Source organism: Symphalangus syndactylus, chromosome 9 (genome assembly GCF_028878055.3).
Source record: "Symphalangus syndactylus isolate Jambi chromosome 9, NHGRI_mSymSyn1-v2.1_pri, whole genome shotgun sequence".
NCBI classification, from domain to species: Eukaryota; Metazoa; Chordata; class Mammalia; order Primates; family Hylobatidae; genus Symphalangus; species Symphalangus syndactylus.
Genome location: NC_072431.2, coordinates 41,530,780 through 41,543,817, shown reverse-complemented (window position 1 = coordinate 41,543,817; position 13,038 = coordinate 41,530,780). Strand labels below are relative to the sequence as shown.

Here is a 13,038-nt window from a genome sequence, read left to right as displayed (position 1 = left end):
GATAATAATTGTTACCTGAATATTTCTGACAGAGAGACACAAAGTGGCGTTCACTGCAGGATGTAAAATTCCATGTCCCAGTAAACGGTGATTTTTGGAGGTTGAGTATTAGGGCACAGTGGTAGCGAGACTCTTCCTCAAAAAACTAAACAAAAAGGCAAATATATACATGCAATCATGTAACAATGGTCTGAAGATCCTAGAAAGAAAAGTTTAGATTCTAGATTGAATTTGTTCCCCTATAAAAGAATACCATGAAGGACCTGACCATGACATTTCTTAGAAAATCTTTAAAAACTTTCAAAGCATGGATAAAGGGCAATTAACTTTATAAAAAACAAAATAGTGGCAATCTTGATAAACATATTTTTAAAACAGATAAACTGTTAGAAATAAGACAAAACACCTCCAGCAATTTTTAACACTCGACTACAGTATAAGTAAGCAAAACATAATGATTATTAATTCAACTTATTGGACTTTTATAGACTTTTTGTAACAACAAGCTGTGTACCACATAACAGAATACACCTTAAAGCTTTGATCCTATACTCATCACTATAAAAATCTCCATATATTAAAACAAAAGTATCTAGATTTCATCTTCTGATCACAATCAATAACATTAGATATGAAAATTTATTCCAAGTATATTATCCCTATACTTTTCCGTATATTTGAAACATATCACACTTAGAAAAATAAGAAAAGTAAGTTTATACCAGGAGATACTGACAAAAAAAAATGCTACTCAATAAATAGTAAAACAAAAATGAATTAAAATAATTATAGGAAAGAATAAAATGAGAAATAAAATAAGAAAAACTTTATGTGGAGCCAAATGTATATTATTAAATGCATTCTTTTTTTTAAAGGAAATATGAACTGAATTCGATATAGGAGATTGAAAAGTGAACAAAAACAGAACCCCAAGAATAATGGGGTAGAAAAAGGTAGAAATAGTATTTATAACACAGGTCAAGCAATAGGAGTAGAGGGTGGAGAAGAGAGTGGACAAAACCGATAACATGCATCTGTTTTTGTAAAAATGTAAATAATGCAAACTAAAAATGCAAGCAAAGATAATGGAGATTTTTAAAATACCATAAGCAAGTTTACTTCAATACATTTGAAAATCTAAATTAAATAGACAACTTTCTTGAAAAATGCCAATTAGCATAATTGTCATAAGGAAAAGTAGAAACACCAAAATGTACCAATAACTTTGAAGGAAATGGAAAATTAATAATGGCCATTTTTTTTTTTTTTTTTTACTGTCAGGTACTATTGTTAAAGCTTTAAATAAATTATCTTATATAATCCTTATGTTGACCTATGAGGTAATACAACAGTATTAGAGCTTGCAGATAAGAAATTGAGGCTTAAGAAAAGTTAAGTAAACTTCCAAAGGCACAGTAAATGGCTGAATTGGAATTCAAACCCAGGCAATCTGACTCCAGAGCTTGGGCCCTTCACTGCTGCACCGAATTCCTTTATCATTAGAGTATGATCTCTGCAAAGAACAATGTAGTGTATATGTCAAGATAGATAGAAGGTTTTGAATGTTATCTTTACAAAGAAAAGATAAATGTTTAAAGTGAGGAATATGGTAATTACCCTGATCACATCATTTATACAACACATGCATGCACTGAAACATCACACTGCACCTGATAAATTGGTAAAATGATTATGAGTCAATTATAAATAAGGAATAATTAAAATTTTTTAAAAAGCAAAAATGCTCCTGTATAAGGGTTCTAACATTTTGTAGGTAGTTCCTCCAAACTTTCAGGGAAAGAGAATTCCCCAAGCTGAGTCAGAATTTCAGAACACAGAAAAGATGGAAAGCTACCCAGTCATTTTATGAGGCTAACATGATCAGAAAAAAAAACGAGAATATAGCATAAAAAATTAACTCTATGAAGAGAGAGGAACACATTCCCAAGTAAAATTCTAACAAATATAATGCAGAATAGTAAAATATTAATCCACTCTGAGCATCCAGATTTTACAACAATAATGTAAAATGGTTTAATACAATATCTACTAATATATATCACATACAAATAGGCCTAATGGGAAAAAAAACTATATGGCAATCTTAACAGATGCTGGAAACAAGTTTTAGAAAACCCAGTACTTATTCCTGATTAAAAGTTCTAAATAAGCTAGTTATAGAATGCTGTATCTTAAACCAAGAGTCAACATAATGTTTAACAATGCAGGACTGCTGACTGCCCTGTTGAGGTCCAGATCCAGTCTACAATGGTGGCTACTACTGCTCCTGGTATTTACCATGGAAATTCTGGAAATTCTAGCATATGTGGTGAGGCATGAAATGAAAATGAGAGAGGTAACTATAGGAACGAGGGTCACTGTTGCTTGAATATTATTATTAGCTACTTAGGAAACCCAAGAAAATCTAACGAAAAACTCAGAGAGAAAGAGCTTTCAGTGAGACAGATGCCTATGGGGAAAAAAAACCATAACAAATTCAAACAATAGCTTCCCTACAGATCAGTAAGAAAATTTTTTTAAAGCTGTCATTCTTTTTTTTTTTAATTTCAGCTTTTATTTTAGATACGGGGGCACATGTGTAGGATTGTTAAATGGGTGTGTTGGACCCAGGTAGTGAGCATAGTACCCAATAGGTAGTTTTTCAACCCACGTCGCCCTCCCTCCCTCTCCCCTGTGCTCAATGTTTAACTTCCACTTGTACGTTAGAACATACAGTATTTGGTTTTGTGTTCCTGTGCTAATTTGTTTAGGATTATGGCCTCCAGCTCCATCCATGTTGCTCCAAAGGACATGATTCCATTCTTTTTATAGCTAAAGCTGCCATTCTTAATGACAATGAGAAAGAGATGGAACTATAAAACTTCACAGAATTGGAAAAAACTACTTTAAAGTTCATATGGAATCAAAAAAGAGCCCGCATCGCCAAGTCAATCCTAAGCCAAAGAACAAAGCTGGAAGCATCACGCAACCTGACTTCAAAGTATACTACAAGGCTACGGTAACCAAAACAGCATGGTACTGGTAACAAAACAGAGATATAGACCAATGGAACAGAACAGAGCCCTCAGAAATAATGCCGCATATCTACAACTATCTGATCTTTGACAAACCTGACAAAAACAAGCAATGGGGAAAGGATTCCCTATTTAATAAATGGTGCGGGGAAAACTGGCTAGCCATATGTAGAAAGCTGAAACTGGATCCCTTCCTTACACCTTATACAAAAATTAATTCAAGATGGATTAAAGACTTACATGTTACACCTAAAACCATAAAAACCCTAGAAGAAAACCTAGGCAATACCATTCAGGACATAGGCATGGGCAAGGACTTCATGTCTAAAACACCAAAAGCAATGGCAACAAAAGCCAAAATTGACAAATGGGATCAAATTAAACTAAAGAGCTTCTGCACAGCAAAAGAAACCACCATCAGAGTGAACAGGCAACCTACAGAATGGGAGAAAATTTTCGCAACCTACTCATCTGACAAAGGGCTAATATCCAGAATCTACAATGAACTTAAATTTACAGGAAAAAAACAAACAACCCCATCAAAAAGTAGGCAAAGGATATGAACGGACACTTCTCAAAAGAAGACATTTATGCAGCCAAAAAACACATGAAAAAATGCTCATCATCACTGGCCATCAGAGAAATGCAAATCAAAACCACAGTGAGATACCATCTCACACCAGTTAGAATGGCCATCATTAAAAAGTCAGGAAACAACAGGTGCTGGAGAGGATGTGGAGAAATAGGAACACTTTTACACTGTTGGTTGGACTGTAAACTAGTTCAACCATTGTGGAAGTCAGTGTGGCGATTCCTCAGGGATCTAGAACTGGAAATACCATTTGACCCAGCTATCCCATTACTGGGTATATACCCAAAGGATTATAAATCATGTTGCTATAAAGACACATGCACACGTATGTTTATTGCAGCACTATTCACAATAGCAAAGACTTGGAACCAACCCAAATGTCCAACAACGATAGACTGGATTAAGAAAATGTGGCACATATACACCATGGAATACTATACAGCTATAAAAAATGATGAGTTCATGTCCTTTGTAGGGACATGGATGAAACTGGAAAACATCATTCTGAGCAAACTATCACAAGGACAAAAAACCAAACACCGCATGTTCTCACTCATAGGTGGGAATTGAACAATGAGAACACATGGACACAGGAAGGGGAACATCACACTCCGGGGACTGTTGTGGGGTGGGGGGAGGGGGGAGAGATAGCATTAGAAGATATACCTAATGTTAAATGACGAGTTAATGGGTGCAGCACACCAACATGGCACATGTATACATACGTAACAAACCTGCACATTGTGCACATGTACCGTAAAACTTAAAGTATAATAATAATAAAATTAAAAAAAAACTTCACAGAGTGATCTAAAGGAAGAGTTGAATAAATAGATATATCAAATAAATGAATTGGAAGATTAATAGAAAGATGTCAGTTCTCCCTAGCATGTAGTCAAATTCTCATCAAGAGTTTTAAAATTTTAACTATTTGGTTGAAAAATGACTAATAATTCTAAAGTTTTCCTGGAGAAATGGACAAGAATATCTAAAAGTATGTTTTAAGGGCATGTAATAAAGTATAATTAATCCTATTATAGTTTTTAAAAATATGGTAAAATTATAATATTTAGATCAGTATGGTAGCTATTTAAAAATATTTCTCATATATATGTGTATGTGTATATGTAACATAGCAATACAGTCAGCCCTTCATATCCATGGGTTCTGAATCTGGATTCAACCAACTGCAGATGGAAAATATTTGAGAAAAAAATTTTTTTGTCTGTACTGAACATGTAGACTTTTTTGTCATTATTCCCTAAAAAATACAATATAACAACTATTTACATAGCATTTACATTGTATTAGCTATTATAAGTAATCTAGAGATGATTTAAGTATGCAGGAGGATGTAGGTCAAAAAATTTTTTTTCTCCAATATTTGCCACCTGCAGTTGGTTGAATCCATATTCAGAACCCATGGATATGAAGGGCTGACTGTATTTGTATGTTATATACACACATACACACATTATGTATATGAGAAATATTTTTAAATAGCTACCATACTGATGTAAATATTATAAAATACAGTATATATATATATATACACATTCACATATATATGCATACACACACAGTCTTAATATATGATAAAAGAGGCAACCTATATTGCTATATTGTTTTTTCTCTTTTTTTTTTTTAAACAGTGACAGGGTTTTGCTGTGTTGCCCAGGCTGGTCTCAAATTCCTGGGCTCAAGTGATCCTCCTGCCTTAGCCTCCCAAAGTGCTAGCCCAGGCCTATATTGTTTTTAACAAATGAAAGTATATGTAATAAATGATGCTAGAACAAGTGGCCAGGATTAGAGAAAATAATTAAGTATTCACTGACAACATGTATCATATACCACGGACGTAACATGCTATCAGAAAGGGAAAAAAAAAACAAAAAACCAAAAAACAGAGGCTGGGTGTGGTGACTCCTGCCTGTAATCCCAGCACTTTGGAAGGACCACGTGGGAGGATCACTTGAAGCCAGGGGTTCCAGATCAGCCTGGGCAACATAATGAGACCCTGTCTCTACAAAAAAATTAAAAAATGTAGCTGCGCATGGTGGTGCGCTCCTGCAGTCCTAGCTACTTGGAAGGCTCAGGCAGGCGGATTGCTTGAGGCCAGGTTATAGTAAGTTATGAATGCACCACTGCACTCCAGCCTGGGTGACAGAGTAAGACCCTGTGTCAGAAGAAAAAAAAAAAAGGCAACGTATAAAACAAAACTAGAAGAAAATATGGGCATATATTTAACTAATATTTACTATTTACATGATGGACTTTCTAACCTAAAAGCAACAGAGGAAAAATAAAAAGGAAATATACAGATTTGAACATATTAAAATATAGTTAAAATTTATTTCTGTAATATTTTTGGTATTCAGACTTAAAGAAAACTTAGGAAAGCATTTGCAATAAACACAAGAAATACAGGGTCAGCATATTTGATATTTCCGAAGTCATAAAATCAATAAGAAATACATGAAGGGTTTGATAGATAAATTTGCAAAGAAAAAGAACACTCACACTTGATGAACTATGAATTATTTAACTTATTGAAGTTTGTTTTCACTAGAAATCAGAGAAAGATCAATGAAAATATGATATCAAACTACCAAATTAAGAAGAATTTTAAAAACCAAGTGCTCATTAAAGGCAATTTTTTTTTTCTCTCTCTCTCTTTTATTTTATTTTTTGGAGATGGAGTCTTGCTCTGTCGCCCAGGCTGGAGTGCAATGACACGATCTCAGCTCACTGCAACTTCCGCCTCCCAGGTTCAAGCCATTCTCCTTCCTCAGCCTCCTGAATAGCTTGGACTACAGGCACACACTGCCATGCCTGGTTAATTTTTTGTACTTCTTAGTAGAGATGGGGTTTCACTGTGTTGCCTAGGCTGGTCTCGAACTCCTGAGCTCAGGCAATCCTCCCACCTTGGCCTCCTAAAGTGCTAGGATTACAGACATGAGCCACTGCACCCAGCCTTTATTCTCATTTTTTAATTAAAAAAATTTTTTTAGAGACAGGGTCTTGCTCTGTTGCCCACACGGGAGGGCAGTGGTGCAATAGTGGCTCACTACAGCCTTGAACCCCAGGGCTTAAGCAGGCCTCCCCTCTCAGCCTCCAGAGTCTCTGGGATTACAGGTGTGAGCCACCATGCCCACCCAGAACCAGATGTCAACCGTGACTCTGCATGCATAGGCTGCATGATCTCTGGCAAGTTACTGACTCCATCTTCACATTTCTAAGGTGGGGCAGGGGTAACATCGCTAATTCATAGCCATTGGGCAAATTAAATGAAATCATGCATGTGATACATTAGCAGAGTGCCTGGCACATCTTAACTGCTTGATATATGTTGGAAATTAATAATATACTGGTGAGGATAGAAGGACAATCACAATATGCGTGAATAGGAATGTAAATTCATAAAGCTTTCTGAAAGCAAGTTGGTAATCGGAGCTTTATACTATCTATATCCTTTGATCTGGCTACATGACTTCCAAAATCTCTCTGGAGGTAATGTGAAATACAGGCTAAGATTATACACAAAGGTGTTCACTGCAGCACTATTTATGATTGTGTAAAACTGGAAACAACCTAACACCCAGCACTGGTTAGGTAAATGATGGCATATCAATCAAGAAATATTGTGTAATCCAATTTGCAATTATAAAAATGTGGAACCAACCCAAATGCCCATCAATCAATGAATGGACAAAGAAATTGTGGTGTATATATATATGGTATATATATGGTGTGTATTTATATATGGTGTGTGTGTGTGTATATATAGATGTATATATATGTGTGTGTGTATATATATGTATATATATGTGTGTGTGTGTATATATACATGATGGAGGAATACTACTCACCCATAAAAAGGAATGAATTAATGGCATTCACAGCAACCTGGATGAGATTGGAGACTATTATTCTAAGTGAAGTAACTCAGTAATGGAAAACCAAACATCATATGTTCTCACTAATAAGTGGGAGCTAAGCTATGAGGATGCAAAGGCATAAGAATGACACAGTGAACTTTGGGGGACTTAGGAGGAAAGGACGGGAAGGGGGTGAGGGATAAAAGACTACAAATTGAGTGCAGTGTATACTGCTCGGGTGATGGGTGCAACAAAATCTCACAAGTCACCATTAAAGACCTTACTCATGTAACCAAACAACACCTGTTCCCCAGCAACCATTAAAATGCTTATCAAGTAGATCTTTTAATGGCTGAAGAAACTACTTATGATATAATACAAACTGAGAAAAGCAGAGTAATAATATATATACTATGATCTCACTTATATCAAGAAAACAATGTATGGAAAAGCCCTAGAAGAAAAGATGCTCAAGTACTCATTGTAATTCCCTAGTCTAGGGCTCAAATATGGTTGAGACTCATTTAGTATATCATGAAATCACTTAAGTGGATTTTGGCAAATATTTGTGATAATGAAATAGAACAGAATAGGAGAGAGTAGGATTGGACAGTAAAGGATAGGATAAGACAGGAGAATGGAACAAAATAGAAGAGAACGAACATATCAGAGTGCATAAATTATAAGGGTAAGTATTGTTTCTTGAAACTTTTGTTTCAATTAATATTATATCTATATCTATGTACTAGATGGTGATTTAAATGTAGTTCTTACTATAGATTATGCTTAAAAGTTTAAACTGTCTTAAGTTTAAGATTAGGGTTGACATTTTTCATTGCTGCGTTTACTGTAACTTCCACATCTTCTATAATAACCAAGTAATAATTTGATATTTATGTTGTACATAGTTACTCATGATTGAGAACTTCCCTTGCTACCAACATCAACTTTGAGCAAAGTAACATTATGTCAGGAATATCAGTTGATTACTGACTAAGACATACTTTTGGAATTAGACTTTTATGTTAATTTCTCAATCTTTGCCCTTTGTGCAAAAGGTAATCTGCATCCAGAATGTATAGAGAACAGAAGCAGTGGGCGGTGATACTGTGTTGTCAGCATAACTACTGTCAATATAATGCCCTCTTCCCTTCTCTGACTTCTTTATATTTAGCTCTTGGGGAAAAATGATCACCAGTTACCGATTTTGTACTTTTTGCCTCAGGAGACTGAGGCTGAGAGCCCAAAGTCCCAAAATGTAAAGCAAAACATCTGTATTTGCTTCTATTTACAACTCACTACGTGATGGTTTTATATGGTTATGAAATAAGTGCTATGGAATCTGATGCAACTGTGAAAAACCAGTACATCCACCAGAAGGCTGGGGAGGCACCTGTCGTTCTTGTAACAGCTTTACTGAGCTATAATTAATATATGAGACAATTCGCTCATTTAAAGTACATATTCAATAGTTTTTAGTATATTCACAACCATCACCCCATAAATCTTAGAACATTTTCGCCATCCCCAAAAGAAACTCCATACTCTTTAGGCACTATTCTCAATCCTTCCATCCCCCGTAGCCTCTAGCAACCACTAACCTACTTACTATCTTAGATGTGCCTATTCTGGAAATTTCATATAAATGGAATAATACAGTGGGGCTTTGCTCTTAGTCCAAAAATGTATGAAAGACTCAACTATTTCACAGAGGTATGAAGAGTATTGATTAAAAAAAAAAAAACTTACATTTTCTGGTATTCTCAGCCTCCTACTAACCAATAATGGGTGAAAGTTACTGTACGTCAGCTCTCTGTTATCCGTCCATTTGTTCATCCTTTCATAGGCAGTCCAGCGCAAACCAATCCATAAAGTAGCTTCCATATCCGGAAGCAAGGATGTAATAAAGTCTGTTAGAAAGAGATTTTTAAAAAGCATTTGATTTATTCAAATTAAAGATATACTAAAAATGTGAATGAATATCTTTTGTTTATCTATCAAGATAGTCTTTTATCTGTTCCATAAAAAAAGAAGTTTAATAAGAATTTTTGTATGTTAATTCCCCATAGCCTCCTAAAACTAACCTGGCCCCAGATCAGAATAAAACATGTTTTCCAAATAATTCCAGTACCTTGTTCAATCTGGCTCAACACTGAAGGAAGCGTGCCACCATAGGAGTGACAGGTATCGCTTGCTTGAGAAAATGTGAGAGACACTGGTTTGATCTTTAGAAAACACTGCAAACAAAGACATATGTGAAGCATGAGATTCCAGACACAGGAACACTCACACAGGAAGTAAAACGCTTCATCTTTTAGAGGGCTGCTAATTTTCGGTCTGTGAGATATGGTAATTTGCAATGTAGTACCATAAGAATTCAAGTTTATGCTCTCATTAATTATTTAATTTTTTAAGAGACAGAGTCTCTCTCTGTTGCACAGGCCGGAGTGCAGTGGTGCAATCATAGCTCACTGTAACCTTGAGCTTCCTAGGCTCAAGCTACCTTCTCAATTGAAACAACTGAAGAGCAATCTTCAAACTTTCATATATATATTTATATATATAATATATATAAATATATATCTTATATATAAGATATATATTTTATATCTTTAAATATATATTTTATATTATATCTTTAAATATATATATTTAAAGATCTCTCATTTATTGAGTGCTTCCTATGTGTTAAGCAGTTTGCATAGTATTATCTAATTTAATTCTCACAATGGAGAAACTGAGGCACAGGGACATTAAATAACTTGATCCATAAGTGAAATAGCCACACAATAGTAAGGTCAGTATTTATACTCTGTTCCACCTAATTTCAAAATCTGTGTCCTTAATCATCATCTCCTTATGTCAAGAAACACTGTTGAAAAATTCATCTCTTTCTTGGCAGGATATTTTAATTCAAATTTATATCAGCTATGCAAATTTACACAGTACTATTACCTTGAGGAATTAAAAAGATTGTCCTAATTTGAAAAAGTTAAAATGTACCCCTAACTTTACTACAGATGCTTTCAGCTGTCATACACATCTCTTTTTTTCCTTTTTCACATTATGATCACTTTAGTGTAGAGTGGTATGTCCCAAATTGTGTTCCTTGAAATATCTTACAAAAAAATTTTTTTTTCAGCTTTCTTATAGACTGGAGTGGCCAATGAGCCAAGCTACCCAATGTGGACAAACTCATCGGGTAACTTCTAGAAAAGACCCTAGAGAGAACACCCTGAATTTAAGCTCAGAAGCCTTATATTAAGGATGGCAGAGCAAAACCAAAAGAAGCCTGATTTTGAAGACTTCATGGTGTTTCCACACAAACCTGCTTATCTTCAAATGTCTTTAACGTGACAGAATAAATCTTTTCACATACTGTAGCAACCTCTTTTCAGAAGCCAAATGCATTTCCTAATACATACATATACCAACATGGATTATGCATCTCAAAGAGGCAGATACAGAATGCAGTATTTCTCAAACCTATTTAATCATAAAACCCCCATTTGGAGGCAAGATCAATGATTAACATTTTGTAGCATATGTGTAGTCCCCAAAAAGTAGTTTGTAAATCCTGGTCTAATTTGATTGGCAGATGCTGCTTGGGTACTCTCCTTGAGGGGAAAAAGAAAACACAAGCCAGAAATTAAGTCAGTTTCCTATAAGGCCATAGAGACAGTCCTGACTATTCAATGCATCCCAATCCATCAACAGGTCAACTTAAGCAATTTAAGTGTTAGTAGCAACAAAATAGAAATGCTGCACTTTAAAAGACCTGTGACCAACTTGAGAGTTAATTCTTGATATCATCCATGGTTTCTGGCACCACAGCGGGCCAGGTGGGATCCTGAAACATGCAGAGTCTATTTCAGTGATGTTGTCACTAATGGGTTGCCATTCTGCCATAGGCTATATAACCAGCATGGAAGCAATCATTGTTGCGTAATGTAGCAATTCTCTTTTTACCTTATTCTGAAAAGGAATCCATTGCTCAGAACATTGCACTTTAGCTGCAGAATCTGGGCTGTATTTCTCTAACGAAGAAACATTATATTTTTCACAGATGAAGGGCAACTTGGTACTACAGTCTGTTGGTTTACCTAAGTCTGAGAAATGAAAAGCCAGGATTACTATGGTGAGAATTTTTCAGTCAGCACATTTTTGTTTTGTTTTTTGTTTTTTTTTTTTTTTTGAAATAGAGTCTCGCTCTGTTGCCCAGGGCTGGAGTGCAGTGGTGCAATGTTGGCTCACTGCATCCTCCACCTCCCAGGTTCAAGTGATTCTCGTACTTCAGCCTCCGAAGAAGCTGGGATTACAGGTGCATGCTGCCACACCTGGCTAATTTTTGTATTTTTAGTAGAGATGGGGATTCACCATGTTGGCCAGGCTAGTCTCGAACTCCTTGCCTCAAGTGATTTGCCTGCCTCATCCTCCCAAAGTGCTGGGATTACAGGCATGAGCCACCGCACCCAGCCAAGTCAGCACATTTTAAAAGCAACCCAGTAGTAAAGAAAGGCTCTTGAAATCAATCTTTCCTAAATGCTTAAAATATATTCCCTTTCTTCTCTAGCCATTTCTGTCTTCTATGATTATTTTTATCAGTAGTTTACAGCATACCAATACTCTCTATGAAACGGCACACATTTTGTGTGACTACCATACCATCCCAGGGTGAAGGCAGAAGGTAGGAAGAGAGTTGAAGGGGCAGTGTAATCAGTGGGAGGGGACTTAAACTATATTTTAGAACTGCTGCCTGCTTATCTTTGAAAATTTGCTTAGACATTTATCAATTAGGAAAGTGGCAAGTTTATTACTAAATAACTGCTTTAGGATAAAGAAGTTAAAATATTCACAGTGAAAAGTACCTTTATTTGCATCGGGAATTTGAGCTATTGTTGTTAACAATAAATCAGAATAAGATGAAATTACCAAACATATAATCAAAAGAAAAACAACATTAAGCTAGAAACTGAACCTGAACTTCACGTATTACATAATCAGCATTAAAGGATTTAGAATTAACTTTACCGATAAACCAAGTCTTGGCAGACATGTACAAGCATTCCTCTCCAAATGTCATAGGAAAGCGGTGCCATGGATATCGTGAGCTAAAAGAAAATGACAGATTTGACAACTCGTAATGTAATTAGGTGTTCCATTTTTTTCTTTTTACTGTAAGTTATTTTATTTCTAAATTTAATGTTAATACCATTACTCTATACCCCTTTTTTCTTGATGCTAACATGCAAAAAAGCTTGGTTTCTCTAATTTAGGCAGTTTATGGATTAATATTCAAACTACTTATAAATAGAAATCCATTTAGTAAAAGGAACTGCTTCTTTTAAGTGATAACTTTACAAAGGTAGAATCAATGATGTCACCTACTATGTGAAATGATCATCTATTGGCTGCTCGCTAATTCTTATCCACCACTTCTGTCCATCACCAGATATCTGAAAAACAAGCCAAACATCCATCCTTATATGTGCTGAGCTTCCTTGAGGGTTTTGATTGAAATACCTTGTCTTAC

At 35.3% G+C, this 13,038-nt stretch overlaps 1 protein-coding gene across 3 annotated transcripts in view; it reads right to left on the bottom strand.

Annotated features, from left to right (window-relative positions):
* The window catches only part of LOC129489445 (CD302 antigen), a 149,458-nt gene that overhangs the window by 86,349 nt on the left and 50,071 nt on the right, over positions 1-13,038 (bottom strand). For all 3 annotated transcript variants that reach the window (XM_055292001.2, XM_055292000.2, XM_055292004.2), the window contains exons 19-24: positions 12,894-12,961; positions 12,537-12,616; positions 11,475-11,614; positions 9,637-9,742; positions 9,255-9,415; positions 16-145 (exon numbers count right to left, since the gene is read on the bottom strand). In XM_055292001.2, the coding sequence (XP_055147976.1) occupies positions 16-145; positions 9,255-9,415; positions 9,637-9,742; positions 11,475-11,614; positions 12,537-12,616; positions 12,894-12,961 (685 nt within the window). The remainder of the gene's footprint in view (positions 1-15; positions 146-9,254; positions 9,416-9,636; positions 9,743-11,474; positions 11,615-12,536; positions 12,617-12,893; positions 12,962-13,038) is intronic.